Raw genomic sequence first — 16670 nt, 5'->3', positions numbered from 1 at the left:
CTCACCACCCCATCCCCTCCCATCCCTATCCCCCGCCCTCTCCTCACCTCCTCATCCTTCCCCTCCTCCTCACTTCATCCTTCTTTACCCATCTCCCCTCCCCATCCCCCTCTCCCTCCCCATCCCCTCCCCCTTCCCTCTCCCACCTCCATTTCCTCCTCACTCCTTCCCTCTCACCCTCCTTCCTATCCTTTCCCTCCCACCTCTCCCCCTCCCTTCCCTCTCTCTCATCCTCCTCCCTATCCTTTCCCTCCCCACTCTCCCCCCTCACCCCTCTACTCCCCTCTCCCTCACCCCTCTACTCCCCTCTCCCACCCTCCCTTCCTTCTCTCCCCTCCCCACCCTTTCTCATCACTTCTCCTTGCCTCCCCTTATCCGCTCCCGTCCTCAACCCCTACCCCCACCTCCCTCGCCTCCACTTCTCCTCCCTTCTCCCATTCCCACTCTCCCCACCCTCTCATCACCCCTTCCAACATGCCCCATTCCCTCCTCGCCCCACTCTTCTCCCCTCGCCCCTCCCCCTTCTCATATCCTCCCATCCTCGCTCCCCTCCTCATATCTTCCCCTCCCCATCCTCCCTCATCCCATCTCTTGCCTCCCCTTCTCTGCCCTCACCTTCTCCTTCCTCTCCATTTCCCACTCGCCCCGCCCTCTCTTCCCCCTTCCAACCACCCTCCTCACTCCTCTCACTTTCCCCTCCCTCTCCTTTCCTTCCCCTCCCTCCCTTCCTTCCCCTCCCTCCCTTCCTTCCTTCGCTTTCTCCCCTCCCCATGCCTCCCCTTTCTCACTCACCCAACCTTCTCCCTTCCCACCTCCCCCCAATCCTCTCCAACTCTCCCCTCCCTCTCCTTGTCGCCTCTCCTCCCCCCTCATCCCCTGCCTTCTCCTCACCCCCTCATGTCCTCCCTTTCTCACTCTCCCCTCCCTCTCTCCCCCCTCACCCTTCCCTCTTCATTCTCTCTCTCCCCCCCTCTCCCCTCCTTTTTCCTTCTCTCCCCTTCTCCCTCTTCCCCTCTCTCACTGCCTTGTTTCTGTCATACCCCAATCTGTTTTAGGACTGAGAGCTCATTGCTGGACGGAGCTGTGGACTGGTATTTCCCTCCCTCCCTGCCCCTCTCTCTCTCTGACCTATCAGCCCGCCCGCCTCTCAGTTGGAGCAGCTCTACCATCCCCACACTGGACGGTCCCGTCAGATTTCCTTTCCTTTTCCTGAGGGGGTTCCTCCGTGGCCCGTGGATTTCACGTCGTCGTGGGCAGCTGCTGCTCCTCACTGGATCGTTGGTTTTTGGACGTACCGCTGACGTTTTGTACTTGAGGACTCGCTCAGTTAGTGTAGGAGAGACCGGGAGGCAGAGGAATGCAGAGATTCAAGGTGGCCGATCAGCTTTGGCTTCTGAAAAGTTTTCCTTCTTCCCTCCCAATCTGCCCGGGATCTCAGTCTTTTCACCAAGTGGGGTCCCCCCCCCCCACCCCCACCCCCACCCCCACCCATAAGCCTCGGCTGTGAGATATTCGGCTGTGGGGGGCAACACCCAATCCTGTCTGATACCTTCACTCATGCATTCCCCAAAATCGTAGGGCAGGGTGGGTCACAGTGTGACCTTGGCTGATTTCAAACCTCCACCAATTGACCGGGGACCAGAGCAGTTAAAGGCACGAGTCGGCTCTACCCATTCCCTGTACCCCCTACAATTAAGACGCAATGAAGGCTGGAAGGAAACGGAACCGTAAAAGCCCTCGCTCCTTACGCTTTTAATGCGCTTTCTTACTCTCAGGGCAACTGATGATGGGCAATAAGTTGGCCCACCTGCCGAGAAGCATCCTTTATAAAGTCATTTGAGCTGCCCGAGTTCCTGAGGTGCAGACACCTGCTGGATTATGTAGCTCACCATGATGGAGGGTCTCTTCCTCTCCTCATCAACAGTAGTGAGAAAGGTGCCCCACACTGAACAGACATCCCCTCAACACCAGTCCTCCCACCAGCCCACCCCCAAGTCATTGTAACAGTCGCTGCAAAAGCGGGGATTATATAATCCATGTTCATCTGGGACTCTCTGTTTCGTCAACGGCTGGTCAAGGAGATGGGCTAAAGAGAGACAGGGCAAAACGCATACACCTGCCAGGCCCTCCTTACACTGATCACCTAGCCAGCAGAAGCTTAAAGCGCTTTCCAGTTGGGCTTTGGACAGGGAGGGGTTGAGAGGGGAAAAGTGACAAGATTTTCTCTCTCAGCCCAGTATTTGCCACCTCCCACACACCCACACACACCCACCCCACACAACAGGTCTTTTTAAACAATGCCACACACTTAGTGGAGACCCAAGGACCTGGAAATGACCTCCCACCTTCTCCACCGCCACCCCTACCACCTCTCTGGACCCTAGCAAATATCTATTGTCTTGTACATAATCAAACGGATGAAACAAACTTCATTCTGAATCATTAAAACTCAGAAGTCCTGCATTCCCGGTTTCTGGAGCCTCAAGGTGTGAACGAGGGTGGGTGGGGAGGGGGGGGGGGTCCCAGTGTTAACGCGGGGTCGAGTTAGCACTCTCTGTGCCCGCTGTTCACACGCCACCCGTGGAGATGGAGGTCGGAGTGAGTGTGGCTCACCCACACGTTACAGTGCACCACCACCAGCACCCTCTCTCTCTCTCTCACCACCACCAGCACCCTCTCTCTCTCTCTCACCACCACCACCACCCTCTCTCTCTCACCAGGGCCCTTCTGCATTTCCAAAGTGAAATCAAGGACAGCCTTTAGGAAATTTTAGCAGAAAAAGCGTTGGAATCGGGTTCGGATTTAAGGTGTTAATTTATTTTTAATTTATTCTCTTTTATTTAATGTCAACAAAGACAAAAAAAAAAATCACTTTAACTCTGTTCAATAAAGAATTTCTAAAAACCTTAACCGGGCGATTGTTTAACCTTTGTGTGTGTGTGTGTGTGTCCCCCAAAGGGTGTTTTCTTACTGCTCTTCCCACCACACACGTTCATGGGTGTCCTGTGTTGTGGGGGGAAAGAACGGGTGTCGGGAGTCACTATAATCCGGCAGGACTGGTCGACTGCAGGTTTTCTAACCGTCCCAGGGCAGGCAATCCCCGTGCCTGGGCTTACACCTAACCTGGGTGAGGCACAAGAGCGGGATCCGCGGGGGAACCTGCTCCTCTAACCCCCTCCCCAGTGAGAGTCAGCAGGGGAGCAGGAGTTTGGGGAAGGTGGGGAGGAAGGAGAGGGGAAAAAAAAAAATGCCAACTTATAGAATCACAGAATGGGTTTGCAGCACAGAAGACGGCCTTTTGGCCCATTGTGTCCGTGCTGGCTCTCGACAAGAGCAGCTCGCCTAGTCTCATCTTTTCCCTGTAGCCCTGCGCACTTTCCCCTTCAGATAATCATGCAATTTTCCTTTGAAGGCATTGATTGAATCTGCTTCCACCACACACTCAGGCAGTTGTGGTGACCCCACGCGCTTTGGGAAAAGCCTATGTTTCCTCTTTTGTGCAATGTTCCCTTTAAGGCTAAAGTGAAACTGGGGAGAATTCCGTAATTGGTTTCCTGGGTTATGACGCAATTAGGTTCCAAGATATGCGCACGTGACCGGAGGTTACCATGGGATTGAAAGTTTGAAGCAAATAGTAAATAGAAAGCTAACTGCGGTGGCGTCGGGTTTCAGCCTGTCCTGTGGCAGACGTTTCAAGCCAGAACCTATGGTCCAGAGCACAGGATGTGTGTGAGGGGAGCAAACCGCACTCTCTGCAAATAGACCAGTTTTCTGTTTGGCAGTGCGAAGAAAACACAACTCCAGCCGCTCTCGATGAGGCAACGCGCGAGTGAGCTGAGTGTTTGTATCGCAGAGCCAGAGCGTGAAGCGCGTTTGCTGATTTAGCCTGTTAAGAAAGACGTCTGGATAGCTACTCCCGTCAGGGCCGTCGTGACCCATGTGAGGGAGGTTGCTGGGGGACGTGCGCCTTGTCAGTGGTAACCATGTCCAAAAAAAAAACTCCTTTAGACTTCAGAGGGTTATTTCAACTGAATTTATTTCCATATATAACAAGATTCCTGTGTAAAATATATATCTTTAAAATTTCTTGCCAGCACTTCCTTCTTGTAAAAAATAAATTATACCAGAGGAAAAAAAGGTAACAATAATACAAGTCTAATAATATTTGCAGGGTCTGGCATCAGTCAAGGGGCAAACATGGAAAAAAAATATTTTTTTTAAGATTTTTTTGTTTAAACAGTAATGGCCCCACTGGCCAGTTTTAAAGCTCGCACAGTAAACATTATGGGCAAGGCCCATCAGTGAAGTGTAACATCCAGAGCCGATTAAATATACAGTTAATAGCATCCTTACATTTTATACAATATGGAACACTGCTTTGTCCGAGATGTCAACTCCCCTTCCTTCGTTCTCAAAGCCATGTACCCTAGAAAACCCATCTAGAAGCCTCCCCCCTCCACATTAATGCCTCACAGGCATTCAGTTCTCTAGCTGTAGAATCAGCTGCCTGAGACTACACATTCGATTTCCCTGCCTAACGCTACAGACCCCTGCATCTGTGTAGGGTGCTATTTGCATTAAGGTAAGTACAGATGCAGTCATTAACACAAGGGTGCTGGCTTACTGACCCTTATAATGCTCAGAGGCTGTATTAACATGGATGGAACTGTCCCATCAAACACTCCCAGGACAGGTACAGCACGGAGTTAGATACAGAGTAAAGCTCCATCTACACTGTCCCCATCAAGCACTCCCAGGGCAGGTACAGCAACGGGGTTAGATACAGAGTAAAGCTCCCTCTACACTGTCCCCATCAAACACTCCCAGGACAGGTACAGCACGGGGTTAGATACAGAGTAAAGCTCCCTCTACACTGTCCCCATCAAACACTCCCAGGACAGGTACAGCACGGGGTTAGATACAGAGTAAAGCTCCCTCTACACTGTCCCCATCAAACACTCCCAGGACAGGTACAGCACGGGGTTAGGTACAGAGTAAAGCTCCCTCTACACTGTCCCCATCAAACACCCCCAGGACAGGTACAGCACGGGGTTAGATACAGAATAAAGCTGTTGTGAATGGACAGAGTCTCACACAATGCCCTACCTGCCCTTTGTCTTAACCGCCCTCTCAAATAGTAAGTCACTAAGTCACATCAAGTCACAGCAACAACTCTCTGGGACCATCTTCGCCACACAAACTGCAGTATCCAAGAGTGCAGTTCAGCACCATCTTCTCAGGAGACAATTTGGAACTAAGGCCAGTGACGCCCACACCCTTAGAAAATCAGTAATGGCGTCAATGGCTGACAGGCGGTTCTGTCAGGATTAGAAACTAGATGCACATTTTACACTTAATATTACTTACAAAAGTACTGTCATCAACCTCAAGGTAGGTTTCTCTACATATATAAAAAAAGAAATCAAATGTGAAAAATTGACAGAGTGCGATCAGAAAGGGGAGCAACTCAATCACCAGGTTGTTGGATTTCTCCCTCCCTGCCTCTGAGACTATACATCGTGGAGTACAAAGTTCTTGGGTGTTCAATCCCCAAGCCTGTGTTAAAACTGGGGCAGGCAGTAACCAGAGGGACACAGATGGAAGAGAATCGGCAAAAGAACCAGAGGGGGGAGATGAGATTGTTTTTTTTTTAAACGCTGTGATCTGGAAGGCGGTGCCTGAAAGGGCGGTGGAAGCAGATTCAACAGGAATTTTCAGAAAGGGGAATTGGATAAATACTGGAAGGGGAGAAACTGAGGGGATCTAATGTGCTGGAACATGGGTCGGGGGGGTGGAGGAACATAGCAAGGAACATCGCAAGCGGGAGGAGGACATTCAGCCCCTCGAGCCTGTTCCGCCAGCCAATGAGACCGCGGCTGAACTGTATCTGAACTCCATCCTTTGTTCCAACAGGTCGGAAACTAAGTTCCTCACCCACGATCTGCAGGACACAGAGGGGCCAAGCTCCCCTGGGTGCTGGAGGATAGGGATATCCTAGGAAACGGAACATCAGACTGAATTCTGCAGCTTAACACTGACAGGAGGCAAAAAAAGGGGGAACGCAGGGACTTGGTTGAAAACTTAGCCACAGACCCAGAAGGAGAAAGGACTGGCATTTCTGGAGCGCCCTTGGCTATCCCAGGACATCCCCACAGCGCTTTACAGCTGGTGCAGTGCTTGGAAATGTGGCGATCGTGGTGAGGTGGGAAATGGAAGGGGCGAGACGAATCAGAGGAGGATCAGGAATCCGTGGATGTTGACTGCAGTGGGCAGAGAGAAAGGGCTGAGTGAAGGGTGGGGAAGCTCCAAGGATAAAGGGCCTGGGGAAGACGGAGTTAAGAGTTAGAAACAGCGTGATGAGCACAGATTCCAGCAACAGCTTATGTTTATGTGGTGCCTTTGACCTAAGAAAATGACCCAAATTCACAGGAACACCATCAAACAAAATTTAAGGATGAGCCACATGGAGATATTAGGGACAAGTGACCATAAACTCGGTCAAAGACGTCGGTTTTAAGGAGCGTTTTAAAGGAAGAAAAGAGAGACAGAGAGAGAGAGAGAGAGGTTTAGGGAGGGAATTCCAGAGCTCAGGGCCCCCTCAGGCAGCTGAAGGCACGGCCGCCAATGGTGGAGCAGTGGGAATCAGGGGATGAGCAAGAGGCCGGAATTGGAGGAGCGCAGAGATCTTGGAGGGGTGTAGGGGCTGGAGGAGGTTACAGAGATAGGGAGGGGTGTAGGGGCTGAAGGAGGTTACAGAGATAGGGAGGGGTGTAGGGGCTGGAGGAGGTTACAGAGATGGGGAGGGGTGTAGGGGCTTGAGGAGGTTACAGAGATAGGGAGGGGTGTAGGGGCTGAAGGAGGTTACAGAGATAGGGAGGGGTGTAGGGGCTGGAGGAGGTTACAGAGATAGGGAGGGGTGTAGGGGCTGGAGGAGGTTACAGAGATGAGGAGGGGTGTAGGGGCTTGAGGAGGTTACAGAGATAGGGAGGGGTGTAGGGGCTGAAGGAGGTTACAGAGATAGGGAGGGGTGTAGGGGCTGGAGGAGGTTACAGAGATGGGGAGGGGTGTAGGGGCAGGAGGAGGTTACAGAGATAGGGAGGGGTGTAGGGGCTGGAGGAGGTTACAGAGATAGGGAGGGGTGTAGGGGCTGAAGGAGGTTACAGAGATAGGGAGGGGTGTAGGGGCTGGAGGAGGTTACAGAGATAGGGAGGGGCGAGTCCTTGGAGGGATTTGAAAAGAAGGATGAGAATTTTAAAAGAGGTGTGGACAGACTGGTAGCCCAATTGAAGTCAGAGCAAGTGCAGAGTGTGGTAGGGAAATGGGGCTGGGTGGGGCGGCCTTAGTTCTGAAGCCATCAAGTCCTCGGAGGTTCATCTCAGGAGGAAATAAGACACCGAGTTGACAAACCGACCGGCTTAAGCCAAGACAGCTGTCAGGGAAAGGGGGCCAAGCTGGGGGAATCGGGGTTCGGAGTGGGGACTGAAAGTAATGGCTTCAGCCTATAGTGAACTCGGAAGCGAGGGGGAACAGCGCGGAGGTAGAGCAGGTCAGCCGGAGGGTTGAAGGAGAGGAGAGCAGAGCTTAAAACAGCACTGCTCATGGTGTCAGGGGGGGGGCAAGAGAGGATGGGTTGAAGGGTGATCGACGGAGAGGGGGGGCAGCCTATGGAGGACTGGGGAGGGTGCGGGGGGGCAGTCAGAGGAGATGTGGGAGGGGTGGGGAGGAGGGGGGGGTGGGTGAACTCTACTGTTGAGAGGCTCACAAAGGCAGGGACCTCTGGAATGGTTCTCAGGAAGAGGGTGGTGGTGTCTGGGCAAGGAGTCCTCCACTGGCGACAGATCAGATGGATCGAAACGCGAACCGGGGATCTCAACCGCAGCCGCGTCAATAAAATAAATAAATAAATAGGATTTCAGCAATAGTCCTGACCCAGGTACGTTTATATCGGAGGGAGACTAACTGTTGCGTCTGATAGAAAGTAGCTGTGGTTATTGTGCAGGCGGCCCGCCAGGCTTCGAGGCCTAGCCGTTGCCCTTGGCGACCGCCCGAGCGGCGCCAAGGGAGTGACGGCGACAAAACCTACAAGACCTCGGCTTAAACTTCGAAAAAATAAAATAAAGAAGAAGCAAGGAAAGAGCAAAGTCCTCAGGCTCCCCCTCTGCGGCCGGACACACCGTGATGGCGGGGGTCCGTCGCGCGGCGCTCAGCGTGCGTGCAGGACGCGCAGCAAACCATTTTGTAGTAGGAATAGACGCAGAGCCGGGCCTGCACCACCACAGGGCAGTTATAGTGCTTGTCCTTGCAGTTCTCGTCTGAGGAGGAATTTGGAAAAAGAGACAAACGTTAGCCAAGTGACCGCGGAAACGGGAGTCAACGTTCATCGAGGGGGATAGGGCTGTACCGTGGAGTCGAGGCTGCAGTTCACTCATAACCTTACTGAAGTGTAACAGGCTCAAGGACGAGTGGCCTCCTCCTGTTCCTGTGTAACAGGCTCGAGGGGCTGAATGGCCTCTTCCTGTTCCTGTGTAACAGGCTCAAGTGGCTGAATGCCCTCCTCCTGTTCATGTGTAACACAGTTGAGGGGCTGAATGGCCTCTTCCTGTTCCTTAATAACAGGCTCAAGGGGCTGAATGGCCTCCTGCACCTGTTTAACAGACTTGAGGGGCTGAATAACCTCCTCCTGTTCATGTGAAACACAGTTGAGGGGCTGAATGGCCTCTTCCTGTTCCTGTGTAACAAGCTCAAAGGGCTGAAAGGTCTCCTGTTCCTTAATAACAGGCTCAAGGGGCTGAATGGCCTCCTGTTCCTGTTGAACAGACTTGAGGGGCTGAATGGCCTCCTCCCGTTCTGTGCAACAGACTCAAGGGGCTGAATGGCCTCCTCCCGTTCTGTGTAACAGACTCGAGGGGCTGAGTGGCCTCCAGCTGTCCTTAATCTCCAACCCTCTCCGACTGGCATGGAGACTCCAGGAATTGAAGTTGGTTAAGGTGAGAGAGGGCCAGAGGGGTCAGGGTCTGGAAGAGTGGGTACCAGGCCTGGTCGAAGTTAGACGTCTGGAGGTGGTTCTCTTCCCAGGAGAATACTGAACCCCCGGAGCAGGCAGCCACCTCCTGATCCTGAATTCCTGAATTTCCTCGCACAGGAGCTGAAGTGGGGATCGTCTCGTACAAAGGACATGGAATTCGGGGCCAGAGACTCCTCCTGGATCAGTACGAATGGGTCAGAGAGGAATTCACCCCCTCCCCCGATTTCCCCCAGAGCCCCAAAATGGCTCGCGTTTAAAATCTTTTTTTACGTCTCTCCCAGGAGATGGCACGGATTTCGGGTGGGGTAGGGTATTTTTTTAATTCGCTCACAGGGAATGTGGGCTTTGCTGGCTGGGCCCAGCGTTTTTGCCCATCCCTAATTGCCCCCTTGAGAAGGTGGTGGGTGAGCTGCCTTCTTGAGCCGCTGCAGTCCCTGTGGTGTAGGTACACCCACTGTGCTGTTAGGGAGGGAGTTCCAGGATTTTGACCCAGCGACAGTGAAGGAACGGCCGATATATTTCCAAGACAGGATGGTGAGTGACTCGGGAGGGGAACTTCCAGGTGGTGGTGTTCCCCATGTGTCTGCTGCCCTTGTCCTTCTAGATGGTAGAGGTCGTGGGTTTGGAAGGTGCTGTCTAAAATGGGTGGGATAAGCCCGGACAAACCATGGGGGCTTTGTGATCTGCAGGCCACTGCTACTAACCCAAAGAAGCATTTAGAAAAATAAAGTTTCTCGCTTAATTGTAAAAATATTGGAGATTTGGGGAGGAGAGACCGTTTAACTGACGGCCAATCAGGAAACAAGGAACCATTTTTATGCTTTCCAATTGGCTGTGGGAAGGCAAAGCTCTGCAAGATTTGGGCCAATGGTGCAAGGGTGTGGGGGCGGGGAAGTGAGCAGCATGAGGTCATGGGATGAAATCTCCAGGAATGCACCAACCCAAGTTGGCGACCGCTGCGGCCCAGGGTTAACAGTTTTGGGAAAGGGAGATGTTTCCCTCGACATGGGGGTCGATGCCTGTCGTCCCCTTTCAGTGTCCTCAGACACGTCCAATCAGGGGTCTGGGACTTCCGCTCAGTCATAGAACCCCGACCAATCAGGGGTCAGGGATTGAGGTCCGCCCACTGAGCACTCACCAATCGGGTATCCGGGATGACCCTTGACCATTGAGCCAGTAAGGGTCACTGGCCAGTGATCAGGGGCATGGGCCCCGTCCCCTCTGGAGGCCAGGGTACTGAGGTCAAGCTTTATGTCCTGGACCAACATGGGTCAACTCCACAGCGACCCAGAAGAACAAGACTGGAATCTCCCTGATCCTCAGGGCTGGGTACCCACTGGGTGAAGCAGGCCAAAGGAGGCGAGAGGAAGGTTCACAGACTCTGTGAAGCCAACCCCCCCCTCACCCGCACAACCCCACCTTCCCCCCCGCAGCCCCCCAACCAACCCTTGCTGTTCCAGGACAGGAGTCACACGCACTGGACCGCGCACTCGCTCACTCACCAAGATCCGGGATACAGGGGTGGCTGTGGCAAACCCGTTGGTCACTCGGCTTCTCCGCGACATCGCAGAGGCTGCTGGGAAAGCCTGCGTCATCCAGACACCTCACCTCCCTCACCTGGACCCCGCCCATGCACGACTTGGAGCACTGTCATTGGATAAAGATCAGTGGCGTCAGTAAAACCCCCTTTCTTGCAGCCCCCCCTCAGCCCCCTCCGCAAAAACCCACCACCATCGTCCCTCAAACGTCAAGGCCTCCACTATACCAGCCCTCTCGTGACACATCTCTCCTGAGAATCTGAAGCCTCCAAGAACTCCCAAGCAGCAACGAGGTAAACTCAATCTCTTACTTTCTCGGTGGTGTTGATCGATGGATAAATGTTGGTGGGGAGGTCCAAAAAAAAAATGGGGGCAGACCCTTCAAACGAAAGCCAGGCCCGTTCAGGGGTGAGGTCAAGAAGCACTTCACACAAAGGGGAGTGGGAATCTGGAACGCTCTCCCTCAGAAAGATGTCAGAGCCAGGGGCGGGGGGAGTCCATTGGAAATGTTAAGGTCAATAGAATTTCGATGGTTGTGGTCAAGGGATTATAGAGTAAAGGTGGGTAGATGGAGGCACAGATCAGCCATGAATGTATTGAATGGCGGTGTGAGATCAAGGGGCTGAATTTTTTTTATATTCATTCATGGGATGTGGGCTTCACTGGGCTGGGCCAGCATTTATTGCCCGTCCCTAACTGCCCCTTGAGAAGGTGGTGGTGAGCCGCCTTCTTGAGCCGCTGCAGTCCCCTGTGGTGTGGGTACACCCAGTGCTGTTAGGGAGGGAGTTCCAGGATTTTGACCCAGCGACAGTGAAGGAACGGCCAATATATTTCCAAGTCAGGATGGTGTGTGGCTTGGAGGGAAACTTCCAGGTGGTGGTGTTTCCCATGTGTCTGCTGCCCTTGTCCTTCTAGATGGTAGAGGTCGTGGGTTTGGAAGGTGCTTGTGTAAAGAGCCTTGGTGAATTCCTGCAGTGCATCTTGTAGATGGTACACACACTGCTGCTACTGTGTGTTGGTGGTGGAGGGAGTGAATGTTTGTGGATGGGGTGCCAATCAAGCGGGGCTGTTTTGTCCTGGATGGTGTTGAGCCTCTTGAGTGTTGTGGGAGCTGCACTCATCCAGGCAAGTGGGGAGTATTCCATCACACTCCTGACTTGTGCCTTGTAAATGGTGGACAGGCTTTGGGGAGTCAGGTGGTGAGTTATTCTCTGCGGGATCCCCAGCCTCTGACCTGCTCTTGTAGCCACAGTATTTATATGGCTAGTTCTGTTCAGTTTCTGATCAATGGTAACCCCCAGGATGTTGATAGTGGGGGATTCGGTGATGGCAATGCCATTGATTGTCAAGGAGCGATGGTTGGATTCTCTCTTGTAGGAGATGGTCGTTGCCTGATACTTGTGTGGTGCGAATGTTACTTGCCACTTGTCAGCCCAAACCTGGATATTGTCCAGGTCTTGCTGCATTTGGACATGGGCTGCTTCAGTATCTGAGGAGCTGCGAATGGTGCTGAACATTGTGCAATCATCAGCGAACATCCCCACTTCTGACCTTATGATGGAAGGAAGGTCATTGATGAAGCAGCTGAAGATGGTTGGGCCGAGGACACTACCCTGAGGAACTCCTGCAGTGATGTCCTGGAGCGGATGATCAGCCATCACGATTGCTGACTGCCTGTCTATAATGTGGAATTTCCTCCCTTTAACCTCCTCATCCAACGCGTACAAACGCTTCCCATCCCAGTACATCTTCAGTATTCCTCAGCTCACCTCACTCCAGCCTGTAATGAACCACCGGGCCCCACAAGGACCAGCACTGCACGGCTGCACCGAGGGAGGCTTATCCAGGTGCGCACAGTCTGCCGGTGCCGTCACAGTGAAATTGTTCCCCAATTTGACGACACAGATGAGGTCCCGATTCTGGGTTCCATTGCCACACTGAACAGGACACTAGGGGAGAGAAATGACAGAGTTAAAATAATGGAGAGAGGTGGCTGCATTAATCTCTGCCAGCCCCTACACCCCCTCCCTATTCCTGTACCCTCCTCCAGCCCCTACACCCCCTCCCTATTCCTGTACCCTCCTCCAGCCCCTACACCCCCTCCCTATTCCTGTACCCTCCTCCAGACCCTACACCCCTCCCTATTCCTGTACCCTCCTCCAGCCCCTACACCCCCTCCCTATTCCTGTACCCTCCTCCAGACCCTACACCCCCTCCCTATTCCTGTACCCTCCTCCAGCCCCTACACCCCCTCCCTATTCCTGTACCCTCCTCCAGACCCTACACCCCTCCCTATTCCTGTACCCTCCTCCAGCCCCTACACCCCCTCCCTATTCCTGTACCCTCCTCCAGACCCTACACCCCCTCCCTATTCCTGTACCCTCCTCCAGCCCCTACACCCCCTCCCTATTTCTGTACCCTCCTCCAGACCCTACACCCCCTCCCTATTCCTGTACCCTCCTCCAGACCCTACACCCCTCCCTATTCCTGTACCCTCCTCCAGCCCCTACACCCCCTCCCTATTCCTGTACCCTCCTCCAGACCCTACACCCCCTCCCTATTCCTGTACCCTCCTCCAGCCCCTACACCCCCTCCCTATTCCTGTACCCTCCTCCAGCCCCTACACCCCCTCCCTATTCCTGTACCCTCCTCCAGACCCTACACCCCCTCCCTATTCCTGTACCCTCCTCCAGCCCCTACACCCCCTCCCTATTCCTGTACCCTCCTCCAGCCCCTACACCCCCTCCCTATTCCTGTACCCTCCTCCAGCCCCTACATCCCCTCCCTATTCCTGTACCCTCCTCCAGCCCCTACACCCCCTCCCTATTCCTGTACCCTCCTCCAGCCCCTACACCCCTCCCTATTCCTGTACCCTCCTCCAGCCCCTACACCCCCTCCCTATTCCTGTACCCTCCTCCAGACCCTACTCCCCTCCCTATTCCTGTACCCTCCTCCAGCCCCTACACCCCCTCCCTATTCCTGTACCCTCCTCCAGACCCTACTCCCCTCCCTATTCCTGTACCCTCCTCCAGCCCCTACACCCCCTCCCTATTCCTGTACCCTCCTCCAGACCCTACACCCCCTCCCTATTCCTGTACCCTCCTCCAGACCCTACACCCCCTCCCTATTCCTGTACCCTCCCCCAGCCCCTACACCCCCTCCCTATTCCTGTACCCTCCTCCAGCCCCTACACCCCTCCCTATTCCTGTACCCTCCTCCAGCCCCTACACCCCCTCCCTATTCCTGTACCCTCCTCCAGACCCTACTCCCCTCCCTATCTCTGTACCCTCCTCCAGACCCTACACCCCTCCCTATTCCTGTACCCTCCTCCAGACCCTACTCCCCTCCCTATTCCTGTACCCTCCTCCAGACCCTACTCCCCTCCCTATCTCTGTACCCTCCTCCAGACCCTACACCCCTCCCTATTCCTGTACCCTCCTCCAGACCCTACTCCCCTCCCTATTCCTGTACCCTCCTCCAGTCCCTACACCCCTCCCTATTCCTGTACCCTCCTCCAGCCCCTACGCCCCTCCCTATCTCTGTAACCTCCTCCAGCCCCTACTCCCCTCCCTATTCCTGTACCCTCCTCCAGCCCCTACACCCCTCCCTATCTCTGTAACCTCCTCCAGCCCCTACTCCCCTCCCTATTCCTGTACCCTCCTCCAGCCCCTACACCCCTCCCTATCTCTGTAACCTCCTCCAGCCCCTACACCCCTCCCTATCTCTGTAACCTCCTCCAGCCCCTACACCCCTCCCTATCTCTGTAACCTCCTCCAGCCCCTACTCCCCTCCCTATCTCTGTAACCTCCTCCAGCCCCTACACCCCTCCCTATCTCTGTAACCTCCTCCAGCCCCTACTCCCCTCCCTATCTCTGTAACCTCCTCCAGCCCCTACACCCCTCCCTATCTCTGTAACCTCCTCCAGCCCCTACACCCCTCCCTATCCCTGTAACCTCCTCCAGCCCCTACACCCCTCCCTATCTCTGTTATATTCTTTAAGATACTCTGTAAAACCTATTTCTTTAGCCACGTTTTTGGTCACCTGACTTACCCAGTGTGCCCTCACATTGCTCAGTGCCAAATGCTCCTGTGATGCCCCTTTGTAAAGGATTCTATCCTAAACGCACGTTATTGTCATTCTCTTCTCTCCTGCTCTGTGTCCTGCCCCCTTTTTGCTCCCCGCACAATGTGCCCGTTGACTAACCCTGAGGTACCCACCTGGTTCCAGGGGCTGGTGTACCACCGGACCTGGCGTTGGCAGTGTGGCCGGGTACATGCCCGGGTCTCGGGGGGCCTGGGGCCCTCGCAGCCTTCGGGAGAACGGTCGTTGATGTAGTTGGTCAAGCACAGGACCGACCTCTTCTGTACCCCAATCCCACACTCAACGGAGCACTGGAACAGAGGACACGTGTGGGGAGGGGTTGAGTCATTCAGGCTCACTGGAACCAACCCAGCCAAAACAGACACTCCCTCCACCAAACATCACCCACCCCCCTCGAGAGACGCTCCCCCTCCCCCAGCCAGCCAGCCCTCCCAGACACCACCCCCCTCGAGAGACACTCCCCCTCCCCCCAACCAGCCAGCCCTCCCAGACACCACCCCATCCCCCAAACCCCGCCAGCCCTCCCAGACACCACCACCCCCCTCGAGAGACACTCCCCATCCCCCCAACCAGCCATCCCTCCCAGACACCACCCCCTCGAGAGACACTCTCCCTCCCCCAACCAGCCAGCCCACTCAGACACCACCCCCTCCCCCCAACCCCCCGCCAGCCCTCCCAGACACCACCCGCTCCCCCCAAACCGCCTGCCAACCCTCCCAGACACCACCCCCTCCCGCAAATCCCCTACCAGCCCTCCCAGACACCACCCCCCCTCCCCCAAACCCCCCACCAGCCCTCCCAGAGACCACCCCCCTCCCCCAAACCCCCCACCAGCCCTCCCAGACACTACCCCCTCATCCCAACCCCCCACCAGCCCTCCCAGATACCACCCCCTCCTCCCAACTCCCCACCAGCCTTACCGGACAACACCCCCTCCCCCCAACCCCCCACCAGCCCTCCTAGACACCACCCCCTCCCCCCAACCCCCCGCCAACCCTCGCAGACACCACCCCCTCCTCCCAACCCGCCACCAGCCCTCCCAGGCACCACCCCCTCCCCCACCAGCCCTCCCAGACACTACCCCCTACCCCAACCCCCCGCCAAACCTCCCAGACACCACCCCCTCCCCCCAACCCCCCGCCAGCCCTATCAGACACCACCCCTTCCCCCCAACCCCCCGCCAGCCCTCCCAGACACCACCCCCTCCTCCCAACACCCCACCAGCCCTCCCAGACACCACCCCCTCCTCCAAACCCCAAACCCCCCACCAGCCCTCCCAGACACCACCCCCTCCTCCAAACCCCAAACCCCCCACCAGCCCTCCCAGGCACCACCCCCTCCCCCACCAGCCCTCCCAGACACTACCCCCTACCCCAACCCCCCGCCAAACCTCCCAGACACCACCCCCTCCCCCCAACCCCCCACCAGCCCTCCCAGACACCACCCCCTCCCCCCAACCCCCCGCCAGCCCTATCAGACACCACCCCTTCCCCCCAACCCCCCACCAGCCCTCCCAGACACCACCCCCTCCTCCCAACACCCCACCAGCCCTCCCAGACACCACCCCCTCCCCCCAACCCCCCACCAGCCCTCCCAGACACCACCCCCTCCCCCCAACCCCCCGCCAGCCCTATCAGACACCACCCCTTCCCCCCAACCCCCCACCAGCCCTCCCAGACACCACCCCCTCCTCCAAACCCCCCACCAGCCCTCCCAGACACCACCCCCCCCCTCGGGAGACACTTCCCCACCCGCCCCGGTGCTACCCCCCGCAGACCCAGATACACCGCCCTTGGGAGACACCAACCCCTCAGGCACACTCCCTGTACCAGACACTCCACCCCTGGGAGACACCACATGCCCACCCGCTGCATCACCCCCCCCCAAACCCAGATACACCAGCCCTGGGAGATGCCACCCCCTAGGGTGACGCTCCCACTGGGCGGAGACGCAGCTGACCCCCAGCTTCCTCTCTCTGCCGGATAAATCTGTTGAGACTCCGCCG

The 16670-nt window shown here is 55.7% G+C and overlaps 2 protein-coding genes across 2 annotated transcripts in view; one reads left to right on the top strand and one right to left on the bottom strand.

Moving 5' to 3' along the window:
- Positions 1 to 1112, top strand: part of LOC144672305 (CUGBP Elav-like family member 3-B) — a 70660-nt gene extending 69548 nt beyond the window's left edge. Inside the window, exon 14 of the mRNA XM_078534168.1 lies at positions 1056 to 1112. The gene's annotated coding sequence lies outside the window, so the exon portion shown is untranslated. The remainder of the gene's footprint in view (positions 1 to 1055) is intronic.
- Positions 1113 to 8129: 7017 nt separating this feature from the next.
- The window catches only part of LOC144672304 (thrombospondin type-1 domain-containing protein 4-like), a 31792-nt gene continuing 23251 nt past the window's right edge, over positions 8130 to 16670 (bottom strand). Inside the window, exons 9-12 of the mRNA XM_078534165.1 lie at positions 14782 to 14955; positions 12333 to 12512; positions 10528 to 10672; positions 8130 to 8312 (exon numbers count right to left, since the gene is read on the bottom strand). Coding sequence (XP_078390291.1) covers positions 8146 to 8312; positions 10528 to 10672; positions 12333 to 12512; positions 14782 to 14955 — 666 coding nt within the window. The 3' untranslated portion in view covers positions 8130 to 8145. The remainder of the gene's footprint in view (positions 8313 to 10527; positions 10673 to 12332; positions 12513 to 14781; positions 14956 to 16670) is intronic.

This window comes from Cetorhinus maximus, chromosome 36, assembly GCF_964194155.1.
Source record: "Cetorhinus maximus chromosome 36, sCetMax3.hap1.1, whole genome shotgun sequence".
NCBI lineage: Eukaryota > Metazoa > Chordata > Chondrichthyes > Lamniformes > Cetorhinidae > Cetorhinus > Cetorhinus maximus.
The sequence above is the reverse complement of the archived record's forward strand: the minus strand, read 5'-3'. Positions and strand labels throughout refer to the sequence as shown.